The 15,038-nt window shown below is 32.5% G+C and overlaps 1 protein-coding gene across 1 annotated transcript in view; it reads right to left on the minus strand.

The window, feature by feature from the left end:
• The window catches only part of LOC140447750 (endoplasmic reticulum transmembrane helix translocase), a 153,530-nt gene that overhangs the window by 108,740 nt on the left and 29,752 nt on the right, over nucleotides 1–15,038 (minus strand). Inside the window, exons 5-9 of the mRNA XM_072540585.1 lie at nucleotides 9,127–9,305; nucleotides 8,896–9,072; nucleotides 4,971–5,168; nucleotides 1,623–1,953; nucleotides 1,369–1,565 (exon numbers count right to left, since the gene is read on the minus strand). Coding sequence (XP_072396686.1) covers nucleotides 1,369–1,565; nucleotides 1,623–1,953; nucleotides 4,971–5,168; nucleotides 8,896–9,072; nucleotides 9,127–9,305 — 1,082 coding nt within the window. The remainder of the gene's footprint in view (nucleotides 1–1,368; nucleotides 1,566–1,622; nucleotides 1,954–4,970; nucleotides 5,169–8,895; nucleotides 9,073–9,126; nucleotides 9,306–15,038) is intronic.

A 15,038-nucleotide genomic window follows, 5' to 3' on the forward strand; every position in this document is an offset into this window, starting at 1 on the left:
TGTAAGTTAATGATTTTATCTTTGAAAAACTTCTAAAGTTGGTACGATCTTTTACAAATTTGGAATCATGTCTTTATCCACCTGTTAAGTTAACATTAAGTACCAGAGTAATTAAAGAAGATTACACGAACTGTATTTCACTCTACTATTTATAGATCTATAAGAGTCATTGTATTTTGATATTCACAGTGCCGGAATTTAATCTAATATACTTACTTACTTACTTAGTCCTAAGCCTTTCTACCGTTAGGTGTAAGGCTAATCTAATATACACAGTGACAAATTTCTGCAATAAATAAACTGCAGTGCGGTTTGTTTTTTCGTTTTGATAGAGTTTATTACTTTTGCTATTGTAGAGTTTTACCGTATTATCAAATAGTCAGAAGTAAATTAAATTATTAGGTTTAAAGTTTCTCTTAACTCGAATTAAGTCCCGATCTAGTAAACATTAGTTTTTTTTTTAATTTAAATTTTTTTCATTGAATTTTTAATTAACAGCATATCTGTCTTTACGGATTACCTATTTTGGCATATTGCATGTTGGAGGATTATTTCTCCGTTTATTGTTTATTTTTATGTACTCAACCGTTGGTTGAAGATAATGGTTTATTATTTATTTTCTTTTTGTATTCAGCAATTGTTGAAAATTGCAGTGTTTATTTGTTCTTATGTATGTATATTTCAACTATCTGTTGGAATAAATTGTTTTTGTTTTTTATTAACGTATTTTCTTTATTCTACTACCAACAAGTTCTCTGAATAAATATTAAACTTAAATCATTTGATAGCTATAAAAAAAAACAGGCGTTATCAGTCTTAGGTAAGGACTATTTCCACCGAACATATGTTATTTCTTTATAGTGTGTGTGACTATATTTAATCAATAATAGTAACTTCAATATCCTTTACCTTTTCGGTTTTCAGAACGTAGTTTGTTGTTTCTTAACTTTCTTTTAGATCTAAAGTTTCTTAACTTTTCCTTTTATTTACAAAAAGGTAAGAGGCGCCCTTTTTTATATTTTTCTACTTATCTATGGTAATTTTACCATATCTATCTATCTATCTATCCTATCTTATCTCTGGTAATTTTTTCTGTTGAAGCAAGCACCAATTCCAAAAGCTAGTACCCACTACTCGCTCTCCACAAACCATCTAACTGCCGTTTCGCAGTATATCCAGTGGTGACATTTTTAGCCACACCCAACAAGGGTTACACATTGGTATAGGATAACTGGTCAAGCTTATCTTTATAAATCTGGAAAAGCTTGTGTCACGATTCTCAATCTAAGGTGGGGTAAACTTATCTATAATATAATTATGCACATCAGAATACGAATAACGGATTTTTTTGTATAAAAAAATACTTACCTAAAGCTAAAACCCTGGCACCTCTCCTGGATAGTTCCAAATAGACATCATCGTATAATTTTGGAGTTTCGGAAAACATGGACTTAAGAGTTTCTGGTGCCCCTTTAACTGTAGCGATGTAGATTGTATCCGTCGATCCTATAGCATTGTATCCAGCAATTACTGACATTCTTTTGAGTGCAGATGAAAAATGATACCTGGAATAGCAAAAGAAACAGTTAAACCAAGCAAATACCGCATTTTTATATACTTACCTATGAAATATTTTCAACCCTGGTAATTTTCCTTTCTTGGGAACAACCGCATCAGCTTTTGTAACATTCCAGTCTATAGCTGTCAACGTAGCCTTCTCCAAAGGATCGCCCACTAAACCGTCATCTAACTGCACCAAAGAGTGACAAGTGGCCAACACTTGCAGCGTCTGCGCCGGCAAATCTGCAACAGCCGTAGGAGTGGAATCCTTTTCGGCTAAGGCTACTCCTTCCACTACTAGATTGTCGCTAGTGAGCGTGCCGGTTTTGTCGAAACAGCAGATGTCTACTTTGCCGGCGAATGGGATGCGGAAAGGCTCCGTGCAAAAAACGGCTAAATAAAATCAAAATTAAATTTTCTTTTAATAGAAATTTATATGGTAACAGAAATCACATATTGCTAGTTTAGGCGAACAGTGAATATTTGGACAAATGGAATTTTCATAAAACATTTTTACTACTCTTCTTCTTCCTTCTTATATACAGGTTCCGAAGAGAGCTTCTTTCTTATCCACAAGGAAGCAAAGTTCCTGTATTTGGCTGTATACCATATATTAAAAAAATTTTGAATAAAATCCTTTATAAAAAGGTATATAAAAAACCCAGTTGGGCTATGTTGAATTGACAAAACGTTTTCGGAATAAGTATTCCATCATCAGTGTCTAGTTAATACATGGATGTAGCCACTAAATATGTGGGTAAAAACCCTTTAAAAATTATTAAATGAAATTTAGTTTACATTATGTCTAATTTACAGTTAAGATGTTAAAGTTACCGTTGGATTGGTAATATGTCGCCATGTTACCAATCCAACGGTAACCTTTTTATAAAGGATTTTATTCAAAAGCTTCTTTCTTCTTCTATATTAGCCTCCTGCATTGTTTAAATTATCACACCATCTCTTCCTTGGTCTTTCAACACTTCTTCGACCATTTGGTGATTTGTCTCGTGCTATTCTTACTATCCTATCTTCTTCCATTCTGCTAGTGTGTTCATTACAGTCCTGTTTCCGTTTTGTTACCCATGTATTTTATGTCTTCTACATTACATAATCTTCTTATGTTCTCGTTTTTCTCTTAATCTAGTAGGCTTTTCCCTGTTATTCTTCGGAGTATTCTGATCTCTGTCGTTTCTAGCAGTCGTTTTGTTTTGGATGTTTCTGGTCTAATGATCTTTCTGGTCGTAGTGTATGTCATTATAGGTATAATTGCTGTTTTATAGATCCTTGTTTTTGTGTTTTGTCTTAGGTGCTTGTTCTTCCAGACTGTACCATTAAGAGATCCCGTCACTTTATTTGCTCTCAAGACCTGTTGTCGAACTACTTCTTCAATATATCCATAACTAGTTATATCTATTCCCAGATATTTAAACTGCATTTCCTGCCTTATTATGTTCCCATCGATTTCGATTTTACCTCGATCTCTCTGTTCTCCATTCTGTAACCATGAACTTGACGTGTTGCTTGTATTTTTTGGTCCATTATTATATCAAATAGTAGTTGGTTTAACACGAATCACCTTACCTGACTCGGCTTTCTATTGGTATAGGCTGTGTTAGCGTTCCATTTATCATGCCCACTATCGATTATTGTACATGTTTTCGATGGTTTGTATAAAATATTGATTGGTATATTTTTTTTATATAATAGTTGTACTTGCACGCGATCGAAAGCCTTTGTTAGGTCTACGAAGTATAAACGACATCTACGCTGATCTACCGGATCTAAATCCCTGTTCGTTTATCAATTAATTAACCTTCTTTGTTAAAAAAATTGTAGTAATCTTGAGAACGATGTTCAATAGATTTATATCCCTATTATAGTTGTTGGGTTTCTTTGGTTATATATTTGTAATACAGTAGACTCCCTCTATAACGAGAACTGAAATGGCAGACTAATTACCTCGTTATAAGCGGATCTCGTTATATCCAACAACAATAATACTGTGCATACATATGAATATGTAGTTTTCTAAAACATTAACTTTCTATAGTGAAGCCATTCGGAGCAATATAAGATGCTAATAAATATTGTTTGAATGGCGTTTTTAAAACAAAGTTGTTTACTTTTATTGTCAATGAAATGCATTAAAACAAAAAGAGTTGTTTACTTTTACTGTCAATGATATACGTTAAAACAAAAAATCTGTATTCTGTAAATATGTATAATGTATAAAGCGTATAAAGTTATTTTGTCATTGTTGACTGCTTTAAATTGTCCAGTATTCTATCTATCATATTTTCTAAAGATGTGAAACAGTTTTATGCTTCTTCATTTGCGTTTTGTCCTTGGATAAAGTTTCTGCCCTTTAAACCTTTAAAACACTTTCCACATCTTGTCTATTAGGACCCATATTATTAGGTGAGAATGGTCAACCCATTACAATGACACTTGTGAATCATAAATTTTACATTTCCGACTAAGAATCATAAATTGTAAGAAGTTTATTGCGGACGGCCCGCAGTTAAAAAGGGTATTTATTTATAGCTACGGCCGGGCCAAAACGTAAAAAACACGTTTTTCAATCTTATTACTTCCTCGTTATAAGCAAATTTACCTCGCTATAAAGGGTTATAGTTCAATAGAAATTTCACGGGACATCTAATGTACCTTGTTATAAGCGAAACCTCGTAATAACCGTGTTCGTTATAAAGGGAGTATACTGTATTATATTTTTTTGGATAAGTTTTGTCATCTCTAGGGTTATACGTTCTTCCTCCTTCATATTTGGGGAACACATTCATTATTCCGACTTGTCCCGCGGTAACTTCCTATTTTTTAGCGAATTTGGGGCTATCTCACTTTTTCACTCGACTGAAAGTATGATTTTAAAAGTATTTTCATATACACTTTAAATTGTTACATATTTAAATTGATGCATGCTTGGGGTGCTTCATCCTTAACATATTATTCGTCATATTTGAGACACTTCAACAACAAACTTGGCATATGATAAATATTCAATGTAATACTTTGTAGCCACCTATTTTTGGAAGAAAAATAATAAAACAAAAATAAGAAATTATTAATAAATTAATTATTTGAAAATAATAACAAAATTGTAAAGGTTATAACATTTCAACTTCGTAAATTAAAAGATAAGTTTTGTAATCGTTTTTTTCACGTTACATAAAATATTTTATGAGGAATTCGAGAAATATATCGCTTTTTGTACACAATTATATATCTACAGATGCAAGAACGGAACTATATATTTGCAAGAGAAGGATTCATCTTGTCAATAATTTGATCTTGAAACGTGCGCAGTACTTCTGTGGCAAAACCAAACTAGTTATTATGTAGCAGCACCCTTAATATGCAAGGTGAATTTTTAAATTCTGAAAAGCACTTACCTAACTTAGATAGGGCTAATAATGATGTATTAACCGCCAAGGACAATTCAATAGGTAATTCTGGTGGAATAACTGATGTTAATATTAGTGTACATTCCAAGAATAGCTGGTACCTGTTCCTTTTAGGATCTTCAATGCCCTTTGTCCATACGTACCAAGCTGCTGCAATGGCGAAAACTAAGAGGAACACGATAAAACCTAAAAAAAACACTAGTATTATTAACAGGTTAGACCTTTAGACGAGTTTTTTCAATAAAAATTGTTTTACAGAGCAAAAAACTTCAGTTTGAATCAATGAATGAGAGTTTAATCATAGATATCCTCCAAGCCAAGACTGAGAGTGGTAGGTGGCTCAAAGTGGTAGTGATTTAAGACGAGGCACCAAGCTCGATGCTAATCCTGTGGGATCGCGCATAAATGCTTTCTTCGCGAGCCAGTAATCGTATTTTATTAAAATACATTGTATTTATTTATAGAGCTCAACAGGCCTTAAAGGTCTGACTATTGATCAACAACGGTTCATAAATATTGTTAAAGAAACAGCCATGAAAAAGAGAAAAATCAAAGAAGCTGTCCTCCTCTTACTTGATGAAGAAAAATGTTTAGCAAACCCATCAGCAGAATGTAGCAGGCTTTGGTTGCCAATACTACGAGCACTAACAACTATGTGTTGTAACAAGCAGTTATTTTGCGAACATAAGGCCAATTTACCGAAATTCTTTTATTTATTTTTTTTTGTTTTAAATATGAAATTAACAAAATTTTTTATGATGTATGGAATTATTTTTGCGGCTTAATTATATATTTTATATTGATTACTATTTAATTAATTGTTTGATAATCGAAAACTGCTGACAACTAAATATTACATTTTTTGCTTTTCCTCACGTTTCTTAAATTTTATCAGCCTGACGCAGAAGGCTTTGAAATAGACATACGACTAGGTAGTGCTTTGTCCACAATAATTGTAACGCGTCATTTGAGTATATATAATATAGTATGAGTATATTTGAGTAATATAAAAACCGCCAGTTTTATTACGAGGAAAATATAATAATGGTACGTGGAAAACCTACCGATCCAAAAGTTCGAGAAATTATTATTCATCAGCAATCAGTACCATAAAGCGAAAACAACGCGTGAAATTTCCAGTGAATTGACTGTGGCAACAACTACTGCGGCAAAAACTCAGGTCGTCCAAAAGCTGTTTCTAAAAGGAGTGTAAGGCATTTAATTAGAATATGTAAGTCGGAAAGAAGAAATACACTACGAGAAGTAACTGCTAGGTGGAATAGAGAAACTGGCATAAATATTTCCAGAGAATGCTGTCGCAAATATATCCACAAAAGCGGTCTTAGTTTTTATAAGGTATGTTTGATACGTTCTTCTTTACGTTATAAATTTGATATTATTTGATTTTTTTCGAGTAGGCCAAAGAAAAACCATTGTTGACGGAAAGTCAAAAAAGGAATCGTTGCATTTGGGCTAAATCAAAACTTTCGTGGACCAAACAAATAACTGGAACAAAGTTATCTATAGCGACGAAAGCAAATTTGATGTCTGTGCGAGAGATTATCGAAAGCGTGTGATTCGGGAAAAAACAGAAGCATGCCATAAGGACTGTCTCAAAAGGACTGTAAAGTTTCCACATGGCATCATGGTGTAGGGTTGTATGTCGGCCAAAGGGTTGGCACTTTACATTTTATTAAAGGCATGGTAAAGGCAGCCCAATATCAAGATATTTTTGAACATTCGTGTCTGCCAAGTGCGGCAAAGTTATATCCATCAGGGGATTTCATCTTTCAAAAGGATGGAGCCGCATGTCATAAGGCTAAATCTACCAAAAAATGGATGGGAGAACATGACATTAAAGTTTTGTCACATCCTTCTAGCAGCCCGAATCTTAATCCAATAGAGACACTTTGGCACAAAATGAAACAAAACCTAAGAAATAACCCTCAGCACACTTTGCCACAACTACGTGCTAAATTGCAAGAAATTCGGGATAGTTTCACCCCTGAATTCTGTGAAGGCCTAGTTGATACAATGCCTCATAGAGCTCAGGCTGTTATTCAGGCTAAGGGCGATGTTACGCCTTACTAATTTTTATTTTAATTTGTTAAAAACTCCTTGTTCCAATATTTAGTTGTCAGCATTTTTTGATTATCAAAGAATTAATTGAATTGTAATCAACATAAAATATATAATTAAACGGTAGACATAATTCCATACATCATAAAAAATGTTGTTAATTTCATATTTAAAATAAAAAAAAAAAGAATTTTGGTAAGTGGGTATTTTATTCGCAAAATAACTGATTGTTCCAACATATATAGTTAGGGCTCGTAGAAGCAGTTACCCACAAGAATGTACCAATAATAGCGGAATAAGAAACCCTGTATACACATCATTTTCTATCATACACAGTACATATGCAACACACAACACATGCTTACTAAACAGGAACACTCTAAACACATACAAATGCTTACAGCACATATTAATAATTCCGAACACTTAGAATAATCTGAGCTTGGAATTTCCATGAAGCAGAACATGCCCTATCATATCTTTTCAGCCAAAATATGATTGTTGCCTATAAAACCGTGGCCAAAAGTGAGTCAATAACCGTCAGTGGCGGTTATATACCATTTTTACCAAAGTTAATAAATAATCTTCTGAGAACTATTTCCTGATTTTCCGGAGAAATCAAAACGTCAAATTTTTAGGTAAAATGTAAATGTTTTTACAATTAATGGCATAATCGCATATAAATATGGTACTTAAATTAGACATGTCACAAGAAAACAGTTTCAGAACCTTGTTAAAACCTTATTTAACTGCTACATTATCATCATTTATTATACGATGATTTAAGATTCAGAATTAGAATCCAAGACGTTGTTATGTATTTGGGAGATCTATTAATTGTAATAATTGTTACCTAAACATTAGCAATGTTTTCTTTTGAATAATTGATTTTTTAAAATAACTAATATCTCTTCAATTAATCCATGAGATTCAAGAAGTTCTTCAACTAGAAGTTAGGGGAATAACTCTGTACTTTCTATTTAAGTTTAACAATTTTCTGTATTTAATTTGGAATACAGTTTTCCATACAGGTAGGAGAATAAAATGGCTTCCTGCACACACATCATATGATGAGGATCCAGAACAACTTTTACAAATGGTTTTCCACTTTTTGAATAAAAAATATGTTTTTATCATTTTTAAATACAAAATCAACATTACGTTAATAACAAAACCTCATCAGGTGGCGCCTTTGTAAGCTAACTACTGTTGTAGTGAAGTTTTGGGAGACATTCGTTGGACTTTTCGAGTTTGAATTTGTATCAGCCCAAGTGTCTGATGAGGCTGGGATAGGCCGAAATAATCATAACACTTTATTGGTACCGATTCGAGCACGGGAAGTTTAACGAATTTGTCCTGCTAGGCCATATATTTGGCCATTTAATTTAATAAAGCGATAGGGGCTTTCGCTAAAAGATTTTATCTTTTACACATTTCGCATAGCGCAAAGGATACAGAAAACGATATCATCATATCGTTTTCGTTCACGACCGCCAAAGCAGGTGGCGCCTTTGTAAGCTAACTACTGCTGTAGTGAAGTTTTGGGGGAAATTCGTTGGACTTTCCGAGTTTGAATTTGTGTCAGCCCAAGTGTCTGATGAGGCTGGGATAGGCCGAAATAATCATAACACTTTATTGATACCGATTCAAGCACGGGAAGTTTAACGAATTTGTCCTCCTAGGCCATATATTTGGCCATTTAATTTAATAAAGCGATAGCGGCTTTCGCTAAAAGATTTTATCTTTTACATATATATATATATATATATATAGATATATATATATATATATATATATATATATATATATATATATATATATATATAATACTTACCAAATGTTTCCATGTTATTTGCAGTGACACGTTTAACTCCAAAGAGAATCGTTCGTAGTAGTTTCCCTTGAGAAGTATTAAACCCTGTACGTAAAACATAAGCAACACAACCACCGTCTTGTGGTCGTAAGCCTGTGGTTGCCTTTGTTGGGGGAGTATGCTGAACAACTTTAGTACCTGAAAAATTCAAACTTACATTATTTATTTACCCATAATAAAGCATTTACTCGCCTCCAAATAAAACATGTAATTTTCCTTCCCCTTCTGGATCCAGCACAGTTTTTTGATCGAAATTTTCTATAGCTTCTTTCATTTGAGGCACAGATTCTCCTGTTAACATACTTTCATCTACAATACAAGTTCCTCTCAATAATAATACATCACAGGGTATTAAATTGTCCTTTTGAGATCTGTAATGATTTTATTTATTGAAAAAGATTGATATGCTGTTTTATACACAAAAATGGCAAATTAATGAATGGAAAAGAAAAGTATTTTTAAAATGTGTAAAATGTTTAATTCCAAGCGGATACTTTCGGCTTGCAAAGCCATCCTCGGAGTTATGCTACAATAGAATAACTAATATAAGTAACTAATTTAAGTGTTACAATGTTTATCTCAATTGTAACTATATATTTTTAAATTATTGTGGGAGGCTTTAGAGGAAGAAAAGTGACCTCATGCAATCAAAAATTAATTATTTATTTATTTAACTTCCATATAGGGCCTGCGTAGCGCAAGCGGTAGGATGTTTGCCTCGCAAGCCGGTGGTCCGGGGTTCGAATCCCACCGCCGGCAAGAACATCTAGACATTTTAAAAATGTCTATAGGCCCCAGGTCGACTCAGCCTGAATAAAAATGAGTACCTTGGGTAAAACCAGGGGTAATAATAGACGGTTGAAGCGTAGCACTGGCCACGTTACCTTCCTTGTATACCGTAGGCCCTAGATATAGCAGACTACCCTGCTATACTCCCAAAGCCGCGACAGCGGTATAAAACGGGAGACTATTATATTATTATTATTACGTTTTAACAACTTGTAATTAATTATTTGACAAATTATTCTTCTTTAAAACAAGAACTTTTCAAAAAAATTTAATTTAAAATTTGGACAATTCCCATCACCAGATACAATTTTAATCCACTTAAATACCATACTTGAAAACGTTACAATCAAGTTTCTTCTATAAATTATTTGAATTATTGTTTAAGGGATAACTTGTCAATTGAATTTTTTGACCTTTAGTCAATTTCAACGTGTATACTATTCAAACCAAGATTTATGTAACTTAATTTTAGACAGTCTTTGATACATTTCCCATTTCATTTTGAATTTCAATTTTTCAACAATTTTTTTTTTTGAAAAAGCATTAAAAAGTCAGCATTGAATCTTACTCTGTCTGTCGCCTCAACTATATTCAGATGCTTGGGTGCTTGGACCCGTACCCGTAAAATTTTGTAATCTGTTTTTGTGAAGTCTCTTAATGTGCTCTCTTTTAGATGTTTTTTTAACTTTCGAAGTTTTTTAACTTTTTAAGAAATTTTGTATTGTTTTCACCAATGTATTTAGTATATATCTATATCCCTATTTAGTAGTAGTAACATTGTAATACTTAAATTAGTTATTCTATTGTAACCTAGCTCTGAGAATGGCTCTGAAAGCCGAAAGCGCTCAGCTAGGAATTTAATATTTTACACACTTTTAAAACACTTTTCTTTTCCATTCATTCATTCATTCATTCTTACGATTTTATTTATGTTTAAAAGCGGTTTTTAAATATCAAACCATTATTATCGGTAAAGATAGGTTTGTTTCTGAAGCAGTTGCGAATGGTTTGTAAAAGGATAAGCTTGTGCAGCTAAGGCAAACTATTTTCAAACTCAATACAAAACGCTCGTGTTCTTATTGAACATATTGCTCTGAATGTCTTTCATACATATACGTATACGTATAAAAAAAAGTACTGATTCGGACAAGGCACAGGAATATTAACAAAAAATGAAGAATTAAAGATATTTGAAAGTAATATATTTTATATATATATATATATATATATATATATATATATATATATATATATATATATAAACAACAAAAAATATAATAAACAGAAACGAGTGTCTTTCTGACATAAATCAAACATCAACATAATGAATGTCATAATGAATTTGTACAAAATTAAATAAAATTAAAATATTGTACTTACATAACTAGATAAGTTAAGTTTTAATGTTTTGTAAATTTGAAAATTTAATGGATTAACCTCATGTTGTAAGTTTTTATACTAGTTTTATACAATGCTATTTAATTTTAATTTCATTGTATTTACTGATACCATATTTTAGCATATCCTGAAGAAGCAAATAAATTTTGCGAAAGCTAGATAAAGAACAAAGAGTTTCACTTTCCTGTCCTATTAATGACAGCAACCCCAAAATAAAACTTTATTTTACATAACGTGTCAGTCAATAATACCTAACTACTTTATATATATATATATATATATATATATATATATATATATATATATATATATATATATATATATATATATATATATATATATATATATATATATATAATCTGTACCCCGGAGATAAAGGAAACTATGTCCATTTTCTTACTTTTTCAGGAGAGCTGTAACATTTTTTTAAATTTGTAATCAGTAAATACTCAATAATTTCTTATATTTAACTAAGATTCTTATATTAACTAAGGTCTCTACGAAATAAACAAGACACACACATTAAACAGCCTATACTATTATTTTATTAGAGTCAAATATTATAATGTAATAATTAAGTAAAATTATAGACCACAAGTCCCAAAATTGTTAAATAGGGCTCCATATCACCTTCATCTTCTTGGAGGTAATAGTTTGTAGCTACATCGCTATGTGTTAAATTTTGATAAAACGCATGACTAACCGACGGAACAAAAGGCAATAGTGCAATTAAGTCATTGTACTTTCGTTTTGTCATTGGTAATGGGATTACTGAGACTTGATTTAATTGGGATGGAAATATTACTTGCTAGCAGTTGTCGGTCCAAAGAGTGATGTCCTCTACTTGACAACCACTTTTTTGCTATTAGCTTTGGATCCACATGTCTTTCATTGCATTCATCAATGTACAGTTGATATATCTTTTCTATTGTAAGTTTGTAAGTTCTGTGCCCAGATAATTTCTCTTGCTCCTTTCTCTGGAATAATGACTCTCATATTTTGGGAAGGAATTGATATGTTGATGTATAAACTATTTATGGTTTAGGTAGGAGTTTTATTGATTGGCGTGTGTCTACCTCTTTGATCAGCTTTTATTAAACCTCCTGGCTCAATTTTTTTCAACATATTCACTACTACTAAATTAGATATACAAAGTGTATTTAAAAACATAACCTTGCACACCTTCAATCGCTGATTGTTCACTGTAAAATGGTAGTGGTAGTATTATTTTTAGATTTAGTAGAGTTTGTGCGACTTTTTCTTGATCGAAGAGTAGATTGGATGTCGATACATGAGAAGATAAATTGCATTTTAACATCTAAAACGTTTGTCTCAGTCCAGTATGGGTTGAAGATTTTTATGTAAACCATAGTATGGTTTACCTCTGTGTAGAGCCAGAAAAGTTATATTTAAATTTTGATAAAAATGGACATAGTGTCCTTTACCTCCGGGGTACAGATATATATATATATATATATATATATATATATATATATATATATATATATATATATATATATATATATATATATATATATATATATATATATATATATATATATATATATATATAAACTCATGGACAAAAATATCGAATATTTTGGAATTTTCCAATTTTTTTTGTAGTCACTATTATTTCAAAATAATTTTAGATTACTGATGTTACTCATATAGCAGGCTGATGTACTCAATTGGTTTGAAGTACATACTTTGGTGTTTATTTTGTCGGTTATTCAGCGTTTAGTATTATTCGTGCATTTATCATAAAAAACCTTCTTCGCGTAAAGGAAAAACCATAATAATTCGGTTATTTTTAGTTTAATTCATTAAATTTATTTAAATATTGTTTGGATTTAATTAAGTCTAAAACAAGTATGCCACCAATTCGACACTTCGATGAAGCCCAAGTGTCACAGATTGTAATTTTGTACGAGGAATGATATACACAAAAATATATCGCACGACGTCTCAGGAGAAGTCAATCTACAGTTTCGAATACTTTAAAAAGTTACCACGAGACAGGACATTTTGTACGAAGGCCTGGTCAAGGACGCCCAAGGTGCACAACCGCAATTGATGACCGTTTTTTGGTTCCTAATACTACACGAAATCGCTCATTGACATCGATGCACCTTAGAAATGTGAGATATTAAATGTTAGACAAGTTAATGTGAGTTCAAAAACAGTTAGACAAAGATTAAAAGAAGCAAACTTAAAGCCTAGACACTAGACACCCTGCCAAAGTTCCACGTCTTCTCCAAAATACAAAAAAAAACTCGGTAAGAATTTGCAACAAAACATATTCAGTGGAATATCGACAACTGGAAATATTTTTTTCCCTGATGAGACCAGAATCCTATTATGGAAGCCAGATGGTTGAAACCACGTCTACAGAACAGTTACAGAACGATTCGCCACCTGCAATCTCGTCCAGGCCGTTAGTTTTGGAGGTGGTGGCATAATGCTTTGTGGAGGTATTAGTTAGGATTGATGAATCGCACTTGTGGAAGTGATTGGACGGATGACTGGTGACTCTTACGTGTAAAAAATCCTGCAAGACCATGTTTTGCCATATGTTGGTTACATTGGATATGACAGATTCATATTAATGCACGATAATGTTCGACCACATGCCGCTGCCATAGTAAGTAATCATCTTGATAAGGTCCAAATTTGAAGATTGGATTGGCCACCATTTAGCCCGGATTTGAATCCAATAGAGCACATGTGGAATCAGCTAAAACGCCGCATACGACACAGAAATCCCGTTCCAAATACGATAGAGCGCTTCGGCTTGCTACACAGGATAAATGGAATGCAATTCCCCAAGGATATGTCCAAAATTGACTTGCAAGCATGCCGAGAAGGATGCAGGCAGCAGTAAGATCTAGGGGGAATACCTTGTTCAAGCAATTTAAATTAACATGTAAGTTTAGAGTAAAATAACCTAATTTACCTAACACTAAGCTTAAACTCTTCTTCACAATAAACAACTTGATTGACCAGAATTCATTTAAAAAAAATTAGAAAATTCCAAAATATTTGATATTGTACAGAATTTGTACAGCCAATTTACTGAGTTTGGGAATATTTCGACAGTCATTATCAGAAATATATAACATAAAAATTCCTACCATCCATTACTAATAGCTGAAATCTTCGCTTAGAGTGGATAGGATATATACAGAGACACCTACACTCAGATATGCTGAGAAGTAGGACAACTAACTGGACACCACTATGACCCAGGTGTAGAGGAAGTTCTAGAAGAAGATGGTTGGGCGATGTAGAAGATAATATAAGAACAATAAATGATACAGACTGGAAAGGTCAGTGCAAGGACAGGAAGAAATTGAGAGGAGTCACGACAGCATCAAAGACACACAGCAAGCAATAAATGACATAGAGGAATAATCCACCTCAAAGAATACGATTTTGAATGCCATGACATTAGCTATAATTCGTAGGGATTGTAAAATTTAATGAATGAATACGTCAGCTTATACAGGTGGCTAAAATCATGACACAAGACATTTTTATTACACTTTCTTCCTCTTTTAGTACCCAGTCCAATTATCGAACGTTGGCGATCATATTGGCAATAATAACTTTGTTTACGGCAACTCGACACAGATTAGTGGATGTCTATTAATACCACTCTCGGAGATTTCCTAGCCAGGATGTTCTACTTCGGCCTGGGCCTCTTCTTTCGGCGATCTTGCCCTGTATTATGAGTAATTACTATTTAAATGAGAATAAGCCACAATTAAAGGTTAAAGTACGTTTATTGACGTTTCAATTTCCACTTCGGAAAATTAATTTACTAATGTTTATATTTTGAGAACGATTTCCGAAGTGGAAATTGAAACGTCAATAAACGTACTTTAACCTTTAATTGTGGCTTATATGTGGGTTAA

This window comes from Diabrotica undecimpunctata, chromosome 8, assembly GCF_040954645.1.
Source record: "Diabrotica undecimpunctata isolate CICGRU chromosome 8, icDiaUnde3, whole genome shotgun sequence".
NCBI lineage: Eukaryota > Metazoa > Arthropoda > Insecta > Coleoptera > Chrysomelidae > Diabrotica > Diabrotica undecimpunctata.